Source organism: Ochotona curzoniae, unplaced genomic scaffold (assembly GCF_017591425.1).
Source record: "Ochotona curzoniae isolate NIBS_2020 unplaced genomic scaffold, NIBS_Ocur_1.0 scaffold_4506, whole genome shotgun sequence".
In the NCBI taxonomy this organism is placed as follows: Eukaryota; Metazoa; Chordata; class Mammalia; order Lagomorpha; family Ochotonidae; genus Ochotona; species Ochotona curzoniae.
In genome coordinates, this window is record NW_024467119.1 from 49100748 (window position 1) to 49120343 (window position 19596).

At 34.9% G+C, this 19596-nt stretch overlaps 1 protein-coding gene across 7 annotated transcripts in view; it reads right to left on the reverse strand.

Moving 5' to 3' along the window:
- Nucleotides 1-19596, reverse strand: part of ANK2 (ankyrin 2) — a 306741-nt gene that overhangs the window by 183463 nt on the left and 103682 nt on the right. For all 7 annotated transcript variants that reach the window (XM_040966587.1, XM_040966586.1, XM_040966588.1 and 4 more), the window contains exon 2: nucleotides 1670-1771. In XM_040966587.1, coding sequence (XP_040822521.1) covers nucleotides 1670-1771 — 102 coding nt within the window. The remainder of the gene's footprint in view (nucleotides 1-1669; nucleotides 1772-19596) is intronic.

Below are 19596 nucleotides of genomic sequence, written 5' to 3' on the forward strand. Positions count from 1 at the left end.
CTCAGCATTTTTCAGAATGAGACCCACTCACCTAAAGGACTGGAAGTATTGCCATCAGCCATAAGATTATACATAATGACTCTTAAAATAAGCTAAGGAAATCCTGTATCCCTTTCAAAAACCTCCAGTTGGTGATGATATAAGTGCTGCATGGATCCAGACATTTGCCATCACAGGAATTATGGGAAGGTGAAAAGTGCCATAATTGTATTGCTACTTCAGAAAGATCACCTAAGACATTATATGGGGAACTCACCAGAATGAACAAGTCAGAACACAAAACCAAAGGACTCTTAAAACAATCCTGTTAAGTGACTATGTGGTGACCCTAACACAAGCTTAGATACAGAAGATGAGCTCAGAGAAGAGGAATGGGCTAGAGGTGGGAGTGAGGAAATGGTAAGATTGAATTAGAATGGGCATATTAATGGTAAAAACTTCCAGATAAGAATATGGGAACAGAGTGTTCCTGGGTGGTTAAAGGCTGTGTTTCAGAGATTCATTGGGGTCAGCACAATGACTCAACAGGCTTATCTTGCATCTGCAATCATTGGCAACCCATATGGGTGCCAGTTGGTGTTCTGGCTGCTGTACTTCTGATCAAGCTCTCTGCTTGTGGCCTGGAAGAGCAGCAGAGAATGGTCCAAGCTCTTGAAACCCTGCACTCAAGTGAGAGAACCAGAAAAATTCCAGGCTCCTGGTTTCAGATTGGCTCAAGTTGCAGCCATTTGGGGAATGAACCAGCAAATGGAAGATCACTCTCTCTCGCTCGCTCGTTCGCTCTCTCTTTGTTTGTCTATGTGTGTCTACTTCTCTGGAAATCTGCCTTTCCAGTAAACACAAAGAAATTTTTTAAAAACAGAGAGATTTTTTGATTTTAGTATCTATAAACAACAGGACTTGACTCAGATGTACCAAGATGTAAAAACAGCATTCTATAGATGGTTCACAAAGTAATAATAAAATTTACATCATGCTAAATTGAAATTTGCTGGGGTTATTCACTTGCACATCAAATCTCTCTCGAACAAACATATACTACCACTACCAGCACCACTAATATTGATCACATTGTGGTAAATTCTAGGGTCCACTTTACACTTTAATTCATGGCAAAAAAAAAAAAAATCTTAATCAAAAATAAAACACAAACAAAAAGCAACATTCCTGAAACCAAATACTAATCATTATGATGTTCTTACCAGTGGGGTGTGATTCAAGCAAATGGTTTGAAACTATTTACATTGTAAATCACATTTTAAAAGTCTATTAGGAGGAAGAAAGAGTAAAATATAAGTTGTATGCTCTTACTTTAATGTTTCAAATTGAAACTACCAGTTATTAATGAGGAAAAAGTGCATAGCAGAGAAGGAAGCCAGAGTTCAGATGACCAATGGATGATAAAGAAGAAGCATAGCATCACTTTTGGTAAGCATTTCAGTTAAGGGTGTAGTACAAATCATCTCAAAGCAAGAATATTATCCATTTCTTTTGTCTGATATGGCCATTTTGCCAGAAATAATAGCTCTCAGGGCAAATACATGATATTTAGAAAGCCAGCAAAAGGTGCAAAATTGGAGTTATTTTAGTGAATTTGATTGTCTCAGAATGTGTCTGGATAATTAGCATATCTTTTATGTACAAACAGAGCCAGGTGCCATGTTCCTACCTGATTGCAGGTGTTGATGTCTATGCCCCCCTTCAAATATTCCACTACTTTGTCCAAGTTGCCGGCTCTGGCAGCACGTAGGAAGCTTGCATTGCTGTCAGACTGTGAGGGAAAGGAAAAAGTTTTAGCAAAAATTATTGATTAGAGAAAATAAAAATCCATCAAATGCTGAAAAACAATATTTACACTGTAAATCAGAATAGCTTTAGTTAGAAAACTTTCAAAAGTGAAATTAAAACATTAAACTTCACCATCTTCTAAAGAGTGTTTGAAGGACAATAAGTCAGTGGGAGATAAGATCTGCTACAATTGAGAGTGCAAAGAACCATGAAAACGAAAATCATTGTTTCTGCTTGATTCCAAGTGCTCGGCCATGTTGAAAGCTGAACTTATACCACCTGAATACAGCTCTGTCAGACATTCATGTCAATATAAGATTTGAATGGTTTTATCTAGAGGTTAATGTCTAGTCATGAACATATCGAAAACTGAAAGAAATCAAAACTGCTTATTTTACTTTTGCTTTTCAGATGAGTCTGAAGATTTGCATGGACTCCTTGGCAATCATCTGTGCTCATCACTAGGGAAAACAGAAAACTCCCAGGATATTCTGAGGAAAGGGGATAGTACCAGTTCACATGTGTAGACTGAGCTGATAAAAAGATTTGTGCTCTCAGTGATTTTGGGAAAACACGATTAAATTTAAACCAGTTGATATAACTCCAGGCCAAAATCTTCATAAAGATGCCAGCTCTGGTTAGATGCAGCTGTTTCATTTTTCCAACTTCCCAAGGTACTTTCAGAATCTGATCATGGGTGGACCAATGAAAAGTCCTGAGATTGCTCTAGACATATGATAGCCACATAGACCCCTCCCACATTTATTTAAACCTCAGCAAAAATAATCACAACCCGTTTTTGCTAGATCCCAAAACACTTTCATAAGAGTTGCAATTTTCCTTGTGATAAGAAATCTGACTAAAGAAAAAATAGGGGCAGGAAGAACAGTATCAAATGCCAATTAGGAAGTGAGATTCAGGTTTAATGATTCTTACTCAAACATGCTCCTCATGGTGTTATGCTGCCTCCTCCGTTGAAGAATGCACTTGGCAGGGATCCTGGCAAACTCCGTGGGAGCTATTTATTACCGTCTTTGTTGATGTGGAAAGATGGAAATGGAAGTATTTTCTCTGGGAGTTTCAAATATGGAGTTACTTGCATACTGCTAACATGATTTACACATGGGAAGACTGAAAACACTAGGACAAAATTACCTCACTGGCTTAGATGTCTACAAATACCAAAATGGCTTGTATGTCTAAACACACACACACACACACACACACACACACACACACACACGGATGATTTATCAGGAGTTGAAAGATACCACTGAAATCTGGACATCCAAAATGCCCAATCTGATTCTTTATAAATGCATCATGGTATGACTAATATTATCACACTGCTCTTCCTGTTCCCCACACCACTACAATTCCTCACTCATCGTGCTTCCTAAAATCTGTGCCTTTGGCACAGTGCCCTAAGTATATCTGCAATGCTGCAGTCACTGATTTGTGACTCATTTTAAAATGCCTGTTCTATGACATTACTTTGCTGTTTGCAGCAAATGTTAAATTCCAGGAGGATTTTCTGTCATCTGGTTTCTTGTCACAGTACCTCAGAGTAAAACAATACTATGCATTCTGTTAGGTCAGTATTTCAAAGAACACCATCTCATCCTATATAAAGGGTTTGGCAGTGACTTTATATTTATCTATAGTAACCATAGATAAACATAATTAAACTAGTAATAAATATGTAAATATATTATAGAAACATAATTTATATAACTATATTTATACACAAAATATATTTATATATAAATATAAAGTAACTGCCAAAAATATAAGAATATTACTCCTGTATATACAATTTTCCCAAAAAGAAATATTTATGCCATATGTTCTTCTGAAAGTTGCTGCTTTGAAGTACTTACAATTTTTTATGAAGCTAATAATCCTGGGAAACATTTATTGAGTTCTATTGTGGATTACAGATAGAGCAAAGAGAGCCATCCACTTTGTGTCATCCATACACTGGTTCTACAAAGAACAAACTACTGTCATGGTCTTTTAAGGCATAAGAAAAAGATTTAGAAGGTTTGTAAGGTCACACATTTATTTAGTGGGAGATCAAAGATTTAATCCAATTTTATGAGACTCAGAGCCATGTATTATCTGTGAATTTACTCCCAATGTGTCAAAGCAGATGCTATTATAGGTTCCTACTCTATATGTTCTTGGATAATTTCATTTGTGAGCATCAGGGTGTGCCCCTCCTCTATATATCTGATATTTGTTAAACAGGATGCCTCAACTAGAGAGGAAATTCTTGGCTGTCATCCATATGTTATGCATATCCATACATAATGCACTAGAAAAAGTTAAGAGTGAACTTGAGCTAAACAGAAACCTAATCACTTGGGAACGAGGACGGAGGTGGTCAAGTACACAATACATAAAAACCTACATGTCTAATCTGATTACATTCAGCAAAAGACCAGATGACTGTATTGTTCCCATAACGAAAAGAATTTCATAAGGAAGTACAGCACGAGAACAAACTGAACCCCAAGGGAAGAAGAGATATCTAGAGACACGACTGTGCAAGCAGGAGAAAAACACAAAAAGCCCTCCTTGAACTCTCTGCATATTGGGCATGATATCGAGAATGGCTTTTGCTGTTTCATAATCACAGGAAGTTTTCCTAACTGGTCCTCTCTCTTCCAAATCAGATTTTGAAAAAAAAAAAGTGGATGTAAGTCAAAGAGTTACAGTATATTCCTGGAATTTTAGCAAACAGTATTCTGAATGTTCTAGAAGGGCTGATTCCAATGGAAATATAATATCTGAGTCTGCCCACTAGAGACTGCTTCAGCAGTTGAGTCATGGCAGACTTTGATAAAATTAGATTCTTCTAGAACCTCTTTAAGGGTTTAGTTTTCCCAGAGTGAGAAAATGTATTAAATTGAAGTGTTATAAAATCTTTCAACAATGTGCATTTCAAGGATAGAATTTAGATGAGGTTTCAAAATTTATGCACAGATATTGACATCACTGAAGGTCAATGCATATTCCTGTCTGAAAATATGGATGGCGGGACTTTAAAAAGTCCTTGGAAAATGGATTCTTAAAATGATTAGTGCAGTGGGGAAGGGTCTTTTAAAAGCTCCTGGAAAATGACAGAAAAAATATACATGGACTTTTAAAATCTTTGTTCCAAAATAAACTAGACTTTTAATATAATTTTTTTTCCACAAAATTTGTATAGTCCTCTCATTTTCTTCTCCCCATTTCACTTAAACACAGGCGAATGCTACCCATAATGAGGTCAATCTGTGATTAAAGCTCTTGAGACGAGAGCTTTGGATAAATAGCAGTAAGTCATGTTATCTTTAATCAATAAAGAGATGAGAGAGAATTCAAAGACTCATAGAGAGAGGTGCAGCAGTTCTTACTATTCTATATTTTCCTGGGATTATGGTAAGAGTGATAAAACCAAGCATAAGTAGGAGGAAAGGCACGCTTTTCAATTTGACGATTTTCTTCACTAAACCAAGAGACAAGAGCAACTCCTCTGGGATAAAGTCTCAGACAAGCATAAAACTAACTGTTCTATTCTGCTGCTTTGTGTCCCCTGGACCCTCATATCCTAAAACCCACATAATACTTAATACCTAGAAAGACTGAGTCTAGGTAAGGAATTCAAATACTGAATCCCATGTTTTAACCACCCATGGGTGCATATAATTAACACTTATCCTCTTTATAAACCTAATGTAACATCTCATGCCAAAAAATAAGATTTCCCTCTTGAATTCTTCTTGATGCAGTGTTTTTTTAAATCTAAATATCAGAAACACAGAACTTTCTTCGCACCCAGCAGGGTGATCATGAATACATAGAGGAATTTACATTTGAACAGCCATGTGCTGTCCTGAAGAAGTGCTCCCTCAAAAATTCTGAAGCAAGCTCATGGGGTCTACGAGCTTGCTGGATTTTTTTTTTTATTCTGTGCTTACATTTCAATAGTAGTTCAAAAAGAAAAATACAAGCTTATTAAAGATCATCTAAATGACTATAAGTGATTACAACTATATATATTTTAATTTTCATATAACTGCTATATGTATTTCTGTTTATAACTTAGTGAATAACAAATAAAACCCTCTGAAACATGTTAACAAAGGTAAAGGACATACTGATTAAATGTATTTATCATACTTACATAGAAATCAAATTTAGAAACAAACAGACTTTCTGAGATGTTATATTTTTAGAATTAAACTCAATATTCATAATTTATTTTCTTTTCAACTTTTAAAACAATTTTTGAGAAAAAGGCTTGTGGCATAGCAAGAATGGCCACTTCCTGTGGTGGTGGCATCCCAAATGAGCATTGGTTCATTTCCTAGCTGTTCCACTTCTAATACCGTCCCATGTTAATAGCCTGGGAAAATCTGTGCAAGACGGTCTAAGTACTTGGATCCCTATCACCCAAATGCAAATCCTGGAAGAAGTTCCTGGCTCCTGGCTTTGGCCCAGACAAGCCTCAGACATTGGAGCCATCTCGGGAGTGAACCAGAAAGTGAAAGCTTTTTCTCTCTATCCCCTCTCAGTAATTTTTTCAAACAAATAAATAAATCTATTTATAAAAGCAAAAGAAATAATTTTTATTTGAGAGGTATAGACACAATTAGCAGAGTCCCTAGCCACTGAATTCACTTTGCAAATACATTTTAACTATGAGTACTAAACACTAGGCTAACCACCTGAACCCATGATTCAGTGGTATTTAATTTTTAAGGATTTATATTTATTTACCTGAAAGGCAAAGTGATAAATAGACTGAGAAAAAGAAGACAAAAGAAAGGATTTCCAACTGTTTCATCAAGCCTCAAAGAGCCACAACTTCTGAAACTTGGCCAGGCTGAAACCAAGAGCCCAGATGCAAGACTTGGCTGGATCCCCTATGTGGGCAGAAGGGGCTAAAGTACTGGAGCCACCAACTGTTACCTTCCCAAGCACATTAACAGAACCAGTCCATAAATGGAGCAGCTGGGACTCAAACCAACACTCCGTTCCTGATAGCTGGCTTCAGTCTGACTCAGACGTAGTTAGTTGTTGGGGACATTTGGGGATATTAAATCAGTGGATGAAAATATCGTCTATTTGTCTCTCTTTCCTTTCTTTGTCACTCTGCCTTTCAAATAAATAAATAAATCTTTAAATAGATCAATGCCCTTGGAAGAGCTGCTAGAAAGATCATCTGATGGTCTGAAGGAGTTTAACTCCAACACAAGTGCAGAAGTCATTACATTTGTTTCCTATTTGTAGTTTTTCTTATAACACATAAATGTAAAATAACAGAAAATAAAATTACAGCTTTTTAGATATATGTATGTACACACACACACACACACACAACCTTCATTAAACATAAACATAAACATACTTAAATATTTAGGCTTTTGTTAAGGGAATTATTTAATCAATTCATATCTTTTAGTAGTTTCACTGGTTCTTACTGTCTTGCTGAAAGCCAACACCGGGGGCAATGTAACACTGCATGTTGGATATACCACATTTTGTAAAGAATCCCTTTAGTTGCCTTCCTGCAGTGAAAACACATAAGAGATAGAAAGCACCTCACCTCACAAAATCCTTGGATCGTTTCTATTCAGCTGCAGTCACTTACAAAAAGTGCAAATGTGAACATTCTAGTTCGAGCATGTTAATTAACCCACATTTTTAATGTCATCCATTGGGTCTGTAGAAGACTACTAAATGAAAATTACTGATAGGTACTCTGATAGTCATGGAATTGATGTAACTTACCCAAAGAGTATTTTTTAATTCAGTGATCTATTTGTTACAAAAAATGGTTCAGACATAAAAGTAAAGTTTGTAAAAAAGGCACCACAAACTTAGGTGTTTACATTTTTACTTTTAAGATGTTATTAAGGGACCCACATTGTGAGATAATGAATTAAAACGCTGCCTGGGATGCCATTATCCCATATGGGTGTCAGGTCTCTGATCCAACTACCCGCTAATGCATTTCATAAAGCAGTAGAAGATGAGCCAAGTCTTTGGGCTCCTACACCAATGTGGAAGACATTATCCTGTTCTTGGGTCCTGAATTCAGTATGGCCCAGCCCAATCTGGCTGTTGCAACCCTTTGAGAAATAAACTAGAATTTGAAAAATCAATCTCTTGCTCTCTATGTCTTGTGTGTGTCTGTCTGTGTATTATGCCTTTTGTGTATATATTATGCATATATTTTGTATATAATTTGTATAATTGTATACATGTAATTTTATATATATACATATATGTGTATGTGTGTGTATATATACATATATATCTTTAAAAAGCAATCAGAACAATGCATGGGCTTAATTAAATAAGTTCTGCCTGAATATTTTAAGCAATTATCTCTTTGTGAGATGGTCATTTGAAAATTCATTTTTATGTAAAAACAAATATTTTCTCTTCATGTGCAATCATACTTTGATATTAATTTTTCACTAAAATGTTAGATAAGGAAAAAGTAACTACATACCAATTCTACAGCAACAATATTATTTTTCAATGTTATTGCAAAATTCATAAGTTCTTTTGCAATTATTATACTTCATAAGAGATTGATGTATTATCCAGCACTGAGAAGAGAAATAAAAGAATCACAGTTTTGGGCAACATTAACAGGTCCCACAAGCACAGTGCTAGGCAGAAAGAGTCAGGCATGCACATGGACAGCTTTTTAGTTCAGTCATCAGAAACCAAAAAGTGGCAATTCCAAGGTTATAAACAATAAGAGTGGTTAGAGTTGTGGGAAGTGTTCTAAACTTACTTGCTGGTTCCAAGTGCTGTTAAGCAGGTATATACATTTATGAGAAATACCAAAAAAACAAATACAAAAACAAAAAAACCTTTCAATGCATGTCTCTTTCTAAATGTGTGCTCTAATGAAAGATTTTTTCATAAAAAATGAATTTAAAAATAAATTGTTCCTAACTTATACAATAATAATAAAAAAATCACGAGTAATGTGTGTTGTAATGAAAAGTTTCTTATAAAAAAGATCTAAAAAATAAGTTATTCCAACTTGTACAATAATAACAAAAATTACCAAACAGTAAATCCAGTTTTATTCTTCAATTCAAAAGGTTTCCTAAGAGTCAAGCTCCAGAGCAGTCTATTATTAGTTGCTCTGAAATTCGCTGAGACTTTCTAATTATAGAAACTACAGGATCCTATTGGTCACACTGGAAATGTACTCTTCAGTTAGCATGAGAGAAGCTGCTTCTATTTTTCCTTTCCTTTATACATATTATATTATTAATAGTACTATGTTGGTCTTCAAAAAGTTTAGTGTAAATCGTAGACTATTAGATCAGAGATTATGGTTGTTCAGTCTTCAGGGAAAAACAAGTGAAGTTGTCAGAGGCAATTTAATGCATTAAGTAGTTTCTAGACGCTGGTTTTCCTGGGGAAATCACTTTTCTGAAAATTGTACCAACATATTAATATTGTGATAATTGTATTCTTTCTTTCTGAATCATTACCACAGGAACACAGAAAATCAAAACTAGTAGGAACAAAAACCAAAACCTAGAAAGTTGTGATTTGCACTCAGTAAACATATACCTCTCAGTGCAGAAAGTGGTCCTGTGAGTGTATAATATACATGTTAATTTTCTAAAAAGTATTGAACATGGGCCCCGGCGTGATGGCACAGTGATTAAGTCCTCGCCTTGCACATCCGGGATCCCATATGGGTGCCGGTTCTGGTCCCGGCAGCTCCACTTCCCATCCAGCTCCCTGCCTGTGGCCCAGGAAGACAGTTGAGGACAGCCCAAAGCTTTGGGACCCTGCACCCATGTGGGAGACCTGGAAGAGGCTCCTGGATCCTGGCTTCGGATTGGCATAGCATTGGCTGTTGCGCCCACTTGGGGAGTGAATCATTGGATGGAAGATCTTCCTCTCTGTCTCTCCTCTTTGTATATCTGCCCTTCCAATAGAAATAAAATAAATCTTTAAAAAAAAAAAGTATTGAACAGATCAAGTTGGTATTTTATGACACACCAAAAATGTGACTGGAAAATTGATTTTATTTTGCTGACATTAGTTTGGCTTCATAAAATAAATCTGTAATTAGACTCCTACTTCAACATTTATGACAATGAGATCACTGAAACTTTCACTAAAATCAGAGTTTTAGAAAAAATAAGCAGAAGCTTACTTAGGTGCTTATGATTCTATCAGATTCACATTAAATTTTACAGTGAATTTAAAATTTTAGTAACTTCTTATAAGATAGAGAAGCAAGAAGTCTCAATTTCTTGGATATGAGATAGGAAAACTCCAAATTAGTTAATAAACTCAGAAATATCGTCACCAAGAACATGCCAACATTTTCTGAATTTAGAGGCAACATGAGTTTGTAAATAGAGAGAACTGTGATTCATTGTGCAACATTTACCAATTGTAATAAGCAAAATAGATTAATAAGGGAAGTATTTTTCCTGAAGTTAGAAGCCAAATGCACAACTTGATGTCCATTTTAAACTTACAGCAGAGAACATTTCAGTTTAATGCTTCAGGTTTGGAGCAGGTGTTATGGCACCACAGGGAAAGTCACCACTTGGGAATGCCTGAATCCATGTGCCTCCGTAATGTCTCACCTCTGCTTCTAATCCATTTTCCTATTGATGCATCTCAGACACAGCTGAAGATGAACCTTTCATTTGAGCCCCTGACATGCACACAGAAAACCCAACTAGAGTTTCTGCCTCCTGGGTGTGGCCTCATCCAGCCACAGCTGTTGTGGACATTTGGCCAGTGAGCTAGTAGACAAAAGACATTTCTCTGTCTCAATCTTTTTCGTCACCTATCCTCTTAAATTTGTTAACAAATCATTTAAAAAGCTTCAGGTTTGTGCAGAACATAAGATAAACTTTGGGAGGCCTGAGTTACCTAAGCAGATTTTTAAGACACTACTGCTTCAGTTTGGTAAGCATCTTAATGATAGCTTTAATAATTAAACCAACAGGAGTTAATCCTTCTGAAAACAAAATTATTATTTTTCAAAAAATAACATATTATATAGGAGAATCAGACTCTCTCACTTTCACTATGAGTTTTTCTTAGCCATAAAGATGTCTTGAATCATGGTTTAATTCCACATGCAACCCCAAACAATATTGCTCTAGTGGACATATTTAAAAGCTCTGCTTACTCTTTGGTGTTCAAAATACTGACTAGGCAAAGACAAGCATAACATTATAGAACCCCCATGTGAAATACATGGTTTCTCATAATATTCTCTAATCATTTCAATATCTAAAGTAATAATAATCTGAATTTCACATGCCAACAATAAAAATAATGAAAACTTAGATCTCCACATTGAAAATTTGATTGTATTTATGTATCATATCTGTGAACAACAGAATTCTGAACAGTTCTCAATTGTTGCTTTAGGATCCTCAATTGGTATTAAATGTAAAATAAGGAAACAATTATCTGTATGATAATTCATATCTTAGATCTAATGTGCTTAACTACCAAATAACTAAACACCTCTTTAAAAGAGCTCAACCAGTATGTTAAACTCAACATGCACTAGATGAATGTAGGCTAAATCTCAGATAAGCATATAAAATTTACATACAAATCTCCAAAGGAATTTTGTTTGACATAATCATTGGCCATATTAAGAGGTGGCTGATAGGAGCCAGCACCATGGCATAATGAGTAATGCCACTTTCCACAGTGCTGGCATCCCACATTGGCATCAGCTCAAGTCCAAGCTGTTTCACTTACAATCCAGACCCCACCTCCGCTATTGTGCCTAGGAAAGCAGAAGGAGATACTTCAAGCACTTGTGTCTCTGAACACACATGGGAGACCTGGAATAAGTTCCTTGCTTCTGGCTTTGGCCCAACGCTGGCTCTTGAGGCCATTTTGGGAGTGGGCCATTGGATGGAAGATCTTTCTATGACTAACCTCTCTATCTCTCTAACTCTGCCTTTGAAATAAATAAAATAGACCTTTAAAAAAAGAGGGAGTTGGTTTATAAATGCCAACTATAATAACATTTGGATCAGAGTTTTAAAAAAAGAGCCTTTGAAATCCTTTAGCTACAATGTAAATTTAATTCTTTCTTTAAGAAACATTCTCTACATAAAACACTTTCTATTCCTTGACTAATCAGTGCTAAAACATTACAAGGCATTTGAGGAAAAGGTATATTAAAGTCCATCCTTCTGTAATAATTTAAGGATTAGGATAAATTGACCTAAATTAAGTTTTAGTCTCTCTTTAAGGCTTTTAGGACTGTCAGGAAATGGAAAAGTAAATCCCAACAAAGTGAAAATATCTTTCATCAAGTCTTTATTATGCCAGGCAGCCTACAGTGTTAATTTACTGTTGTGCCCTGGAGTTAGGCAAGGGCTGCACTTTCTTCCCCATCACTCTGGTTTCCTTCTTTGGAGACCATCTGCTCGGAAGCAGGCAACCCTCATTCCAAAGCAGCTCCAAGACATGGAATAAATGAGATGCTGATTGCACCCCACAGACTACGCACTGAAATGAGGATTGCTTCTTTAGTGTTGAATTATTGAGCATGGAAAAATTCTAGAAATAAAAGTTTCAAAATGGTTTATAATAGTAATCACTATCTTTAAAACAACTTGCCTATAAGTGTATTTCTCTATTGCAATTCATTTTCTTGCACTGTCAATGTAGTATGGCTCATTAATTGGAAACATGGAAAATGAGATGGTATGGTTTCTAGAATCTATTATGCATCTGTAATTCTCAGTCATAGTGATTTTTCTGAGAGATGTAGTATAATTACAGCTTTATAACCATACAAAGTGATGGCCTATAATTTAAATTCATTTGTGCTGTTTTCTGGAAAAAAAGGGGGGACGACATCAGTTCCTCAACTAGAAATTTCTATTTTCATTTTTAAGCACAAAAGTTCAGCAATATTAATCACTATTAATATAATCAATATCATCACTCCAGATTACAGAGAAATTCAAATTCATTATTTACTGAAAGCATTTATTATCCCAAGTGATATTTTAATTTTCTTCCATTAATAGATACAACAATTCTGTGCCATCCTTAAAGCTTGGTTTTTTGTTTTTTTTGTTTGTTTGTTTTCAAAAATCTTCACAATTACTGGCTGTCAGGAACTTGATCTGTATAATTTGCTGATTATTAGAAATCATTTATATGTCTCAAGTTCTTCATTAAACTATTATTAACTCCAGCTGGAAGATGCTAAGAGTCCATCTTTCCAACATACATGTATTTTTTGAGAGCAATTCACTAACTTCATCTTCAAAGTAGGTGGGTCCCAAAAGAGAACGCACAACTTCCAGCCTCTTTTGTACAGTTCTGGCAATGCACTAAGTATAAATAACAAACTTGAGAAGTTAGAATTCCAGTTCTAGTAAGCCAATATTATATCAATATAACATGTAAAATTATTTTTACATCCATTTTCTCATCCTCATCTTGCCACACAACACTGTCAATAAACTTCATAATGTCAAATTTTAAAAAAAAAACTTATGAATGCTTAATATGTATACCGTATTAGAAATTACTCTGACACACGGAATCATCTAGATGAAATTATGAGGCTCTATTGATGTGCCTATCTAAATGTATAGCTATTGCAAAATCATTGGTATTAACTTAGAAAAAGAGAAAAAGAAAATTAGCTGAACAAAGGGTTATTTTAAGAAGAGCTAAAACATTTTAATCAGTCCTTAACAGTTATCTCTTTGAGAATCAGACACCAATTTTAGAAGCACAAACTGTGTTCCAGACACTGTATTAGATATTAAGGACTGAATGTACAAAAAATAAGCATGATTCTTTTTTCTGAAACATCTGAAAAAAAACATTAATTTCAATAAATTCCATAATTTAGTACAGCACAAAACAGACCCAGGGAAGTTAATTTAGAGGCAATTGTCTAAGCAAAAGATTAAAAGAAAAAAAATACCGTATGTTTTCTCTGATGTAAGGTAACATTCATGTAAAGTACAAAATAAAAATACAAGCAATTAAATATATACAATATACATATATTCTCATATATAGTCTTTAACAAAGACTAGCTTATCGGGAAGCAGATATGTTGCAGCAGTCATCTTAACTCCCAGATTAAAGTAGGACTTCAAAGGAAGCATTTAAATATACCTTTGTTGTATAAAACTAGAGTTTTTATCTTTGCCTATACATACCATGCCATGATACACTCAAATAGCAGAAAGTTAAATTTGTAACACTTACTAAGAGGCTATGCTACTGTGATAATATGGGGGAAAACAGCGAGAGGGAAAGATATAGAGGCGCAGAAGGAGTAATTCCTATTCCTACAACATAGTATCATGGAAAATAATAATAATTTTAAAAATAACATAGTGGGGAAAACAGAAAAAAACCTTCAACTACAATATGATCCATAATTTAAATTTGGATAAAGGGGATCCAGGAAAATTCATTTAAAGGCAGTTGTCTAAGCAAAAGATATTTGTTTTACAAAATCACCTTACTATTAATATATACATATAGATACAGAATAAACTCAGAATAAAGAGAGTAAAGTATTGGACAATGGTTCCTTGTGATTTCAATTTAAAAAAAAAAATAGCCAGTACAGGAATTACCAGGTGCAATGTCAAAGAAATTACCAAAAAAACATGGTTTTCAGGAAACGGTCTGTAGCCAAGCATGCATGAATTACAAAGATCATGTTGAAAACAGAAAAGAACTGGAATTTTCAAGCCAAGTAGAGCCCAGACCATGGATATTCTGACTGCCATAACAGGATTGAGGGAGACTACGAAGGTGAGGAGGCAGTAAAAGACAAGCTCAGAATGCTATTTTGAAATGACCACACTAGTAACGTACAGGAGCATGGGGTAACAGACTGTTCAGCATGAGACTATTATAGTAGTTCTGGCCACCAAAACACTTCTCAGGAGGCCAGAATACTGGTATTACAGAGCTGATGTTTTCCCATAAGAGCACAACTGCACAACTGAAATGTTTTATTTTCAACGGATGTGATCTGTTGCAACGTTCTAAATTTACTCTTGTGCTTTGAAATTAATTGTCAGCAATGGTTTTAATTTTTTAATTCTAATTCATTGCAAGGTGTAGGATTTATGTAATTTTACAATGAAATGTAAAAAGTAAAAATGGAACACTGACTTTAAAAAAATATGGATATGATTAATTCTAGTTCATTGCCAATGGCAGTGGGAAAAGGATTAGCAAATCGAAGATTCACAGCTGGCATTTCTCTCTAAAATTTTAACTTACACTCTCTGTTGGAACTCAGTAAAACCATTCTAGTTATTATGGCATTTCAAAGAATATCTGATCTTCAGAGTCAGTTTTAAAGCAAAATCTTTACTTGCTGAGGTAAGAATAGTGTGATCAAAGAGAATTTTGAAAAGTAAGAAATTTCTAATTTTACATGGTTAAAAACAACCTGGAGGAGGCTCCTGATTCTTAACTTCGGATCAGCTCAGCTCTGGCTGTGACAGCCACTTGCGGAGTGAAAGAGCTTTTTCTTAGTCTTTGCTTCTCTCTGGAAACTTGCCTTTCCAATAAAAACAAATGAATCATTAAAAAAAACTGACCAAAAACAAAATCAAAATTAACTCATCTCATGGGACTGGTTGTGGTTAAAACGCTTCAGACACTCTCTCAAGGAAAAATCATGCTTAATCTGGATTTACGAGAAATAGAGAATCTTCCATGCCTTTTATTTTTTGACTTGTATGAGGATTTAAATTAAATTGCTCCTGTGGATTTACTACCAGAAGCATGGAGGTTGGTTTTGTCAAGACATTGTACCCTCAGGTTTGAAAACATCCCTTTTGCTTGGAGTCCCAGAACATTTTGAGCATTAAAAAAAAAAAAAACATAAATATTTGTTAGCTACAACTTGTAAACATATTGTTGCACCAGGTGTTAATGCTCAGCTGTGGAGGTTTCCAGTTTATTTGTTTGCATGACTATCTGTGCAGTTGATCTGGCCCTCCAGGGTTGAACACAGAGTCAACATCTCACTCATCTTTGTGTCTCCACTGACAGTACATCGTTTGACACAAAGCAGACCAGCAAATATTTACAGAAATCAAACAAACAAATGAAAAAGGAAGAAATTCAGCAGAATGAAGTTGGTTGAACAGGCTTATGAAGCAGTACTGATCAAGATAAGTATAAATTAAACCAGTAAAAAAGTTTAGTAAACAATTTAAATTACTGCAGATGACAAAACTTTGCCATTTGGTTTCAAGCTTTGTTTAGTAAAACTTGGCATGTTGTTAATTCACGTGGAACTTCTTACTTGAAACTAAAATTGTTAACGTTAAAGTTTGTTCTAATCATTCCTTTGGATATCAGCAATGAAGACATGTAATGCTTAACACTTAACACTTAAAGATTAAGTGTTGATGAGTGTGGACTAATAATGAGTGACGTTTATCTGGGTCGTCATCTTACAGTTGTGCAACAGATGTGATTAGACTAGATCTGCAGCCCAACATTCTCTGACTTTAATCTATTAACAGACAACTGACAACGGTGCCATCAGTAAAGAAATTAATCTCTAGTTGATGCTAACTACACAGGACCATTAGTGCTTGAGTACTTTGAAATAAGAAACTAATTTTTTTAAAAGACTAAAGTATAACATACTTTATTATTGTTGTTAAATAGATTATTCAGAGAGAAGAAGTGCTCATTGCTCTGGATTTTTTGGATAAAAGACATAGTAATATATTTCAGTAGTTACAGCAAAACTAATTTTAAAATAAATCATTGGTATGTTTAATTATTATGACAAAAACAACAGAAAGGGGAGGCTGTCTTTTAAAATTATCACTACTCAGCCATTAAAAGGAATGAAATTTTACCATTTGCAACCAAATGGTCCCAACTTGAGTCCATTACAATCAGTGTAATAGGTCAATCACAAAAGTTCTCTCTGATATGAGACAACCTTGTTGTAAAAAAGCCCTTTCAATACTGCTTGTGCTACATCTTAGGAGTTTTGAAATATTTGTTTTTATTTTCATTCATTCAGAAAAGGTGTTTTTTCCTCATTAATTTCATCACTGACTTAGGTCACACAGTAGCATCGCTTGCTTCAAGAAGGCTTTTGATTTTCTTTTTCATTTCTTCAGTGACATAGTGGTCATTCAGTAACATGTTATTTAACTTCATGTTGCTGTCAACTTTCTATTTTTTATTCCTGTTGTTGTTTATATTTTCTGGCTTTTTTAAAAGGGAATGTATAGTAACTGTGTAATACAAACCATCATATCCAGATGTGAAGATACAATGCACTATGCATCTTTAATTCCAAATCAAACATGGACTCCCAATGAAACTGTTAAATATATTTTGACAACAGAATGCTAGAGTCTCTGCCATTGTCCATACCTACAATGCCAGGATACACTTAAAAAGCAGAATCATGGACTCTTGACTATTTATGAAGGAATGTACAAATGATATAGGGGAAATCAGAGGCAAGGGTAGAGATTTGTGGAGAGGGTAAGGGAAATCACAGAGCCTATTGAATTGTATTATAACAATAAATTTTTAAAAACAAGAAAAAAATATCACACCTATAAAATATACCTCATTCAGATCATAGAGGACCTATTTACTTTTATTTCTATAATCATATTCTAATATCTATAGTGTGCTATAAACCTGTGTCTATGCTTGTGTGTGCCTGCATGTACTATGCAAAGAAAAAAGAGATAAGAGATGTTGCCATATGTCTAATATCAAGAACAAAATTTTAATCATTTGATGATGAAAACCATGTTTTGTAATTCTATGAGTTGCCAAACAGAGTTTGGTGCCTGAAATATGTCAATAAAGATAATTATGATGATAATAAAACCATCAGAAGAAAACTGCCATATTTTTAATCTTATCTAAAACTTACAACAGGTTATAAATATATATATATAACATAGATTTTAATTGATCTAAAATGAAACAAAGAAGAGTATCAAAGTAATTTTTTCACAGAATATTTCAGCCTCTGGATTTTTCTTCACTGATAATACCTTTTCACAGATATAATTATATATTAGTATTCATCAAGTCAAGTAGACCTATAAAGTATTCACCCACCCAAAGCCTTCCATTGTAATAGGTTATATCAGGTAAGATATGTGTTTTGTTCAGACATATTATACTTTTTCTATCATATTATATTTTGAGACAAATTCTTGTACAAATTTCATTGAACAATTTCAATTTTTCATTGCTGTATATTCAAACAGTTCTGGGTTTTTTTTACTGCCTTTTTTGTTGTTGTTGTTTTGTTTTGTTTTACAGGCAGAGAGAAAGAGAGCTCTCATCCATTGATTCACCTTCCAGATAGCAGAAGCCAAGGCAGTGCCAGAGCCTAGGGCCAGACACTCAACCCAAACCTTCCAAGTGAGTGGCAGAAATCAAATTGGTCAGTCATCACTGTTGTCTTCCAGCGTCTGCATCTATAGCAGCCTGAGTCAGGTGCTGGAGCTGGGCCTCAAACCCAAGTGCTCTAATAATGGATGCGTACATATTAACTGTTAGGCTAAGTGCCCAACCCTCCCTAATTTTAAGGATTTCTTGTTAAAATTTGTTTAATATCTCTTATGCAATGCATACTGTATCTTGCTGCAAAGCAAGTTATACCATTTATCAAATTACCTCTACGTGTCATTTAGATTTACTTTTTCTTATAAGTTATCTATCTACACAGGAAACTACAATATTTAATTTGCTTTTACTAGCATACACTTGAGCCACTCGATTAGACTGACAGTTATTTGAAGGAATGAATATCTTGCACTTTTGGTATTTCCTCTCACACTATCTATTTAAATTGCAACAGCTAACCTCACAATATGCCAAATGCCTTCTTAATCTTATCTAATCCTCATAAGTTTCCCAGCTGAGGCTTACTGAGGTCAATTCAGTTGTTCATGCATTTGGGTGCAGTAGGAGGCAGAACTGAGGTTGGCACCTGATGACTCTTCCTGGAATCCACAATTCATTTCACTTCTCCAGTGTCCTCCAAAGTATTAAGTGCCTTTTCACATTTAAGTGACATAAATGAGCAGCTGTTGCTTTTTACCCCTGGGCTGAAGCAACTCGGGCCATGTTCCTGGGTCTATGCTCACATTCTAATCTTTATTGTTGCCAATTCTCTTTCTTGTATTAAAGGACAGGGCCTGATGTTTGAGCCGTAAAGCACTGACATATCCGGAATACCAAGGTGTCTTTAATAGTGCTTAATCAAGCATTATGTTTTTTAAGGGTATGGTTGTATAATTTCAAAACAGTATTGCTCACTATATTCAGCAAATGATCCTGGAGAAAATCTCTATCATAATCATCACTGTTAACATGGAAAGAAAAAGATGTTTTACAAGCTCCACAGCAACGCTCGACTTCAAAGACAGCATTTGTTCCTCTGCTTCTAAAATGGCATGTAGAATTTTACTAGATCATGCTGACATATTCCTCTCAGTGGGATTTAAACCTGGCCTGCTTCCAAGAGGAATGAAACCACTCTTAGCTGTTCTTAATTAATCACCACACCTGCTGCTTAAATGTTGATTGCACCTTTAAGAAATGACAATAGGAAAACTTCTTTTCCCAGCCAAAAGTAGTAGCAATGCAGCCATAAGTCCTCCCCTCCAAAAAGCCAAATTCACTAGATAAATGTGGAATATTAAATGAAAAGATTTCAGATCTAAAGATATTTTGAATGTGTGTTTTATAAAAAAGTTATTGTTTTATAGAAGC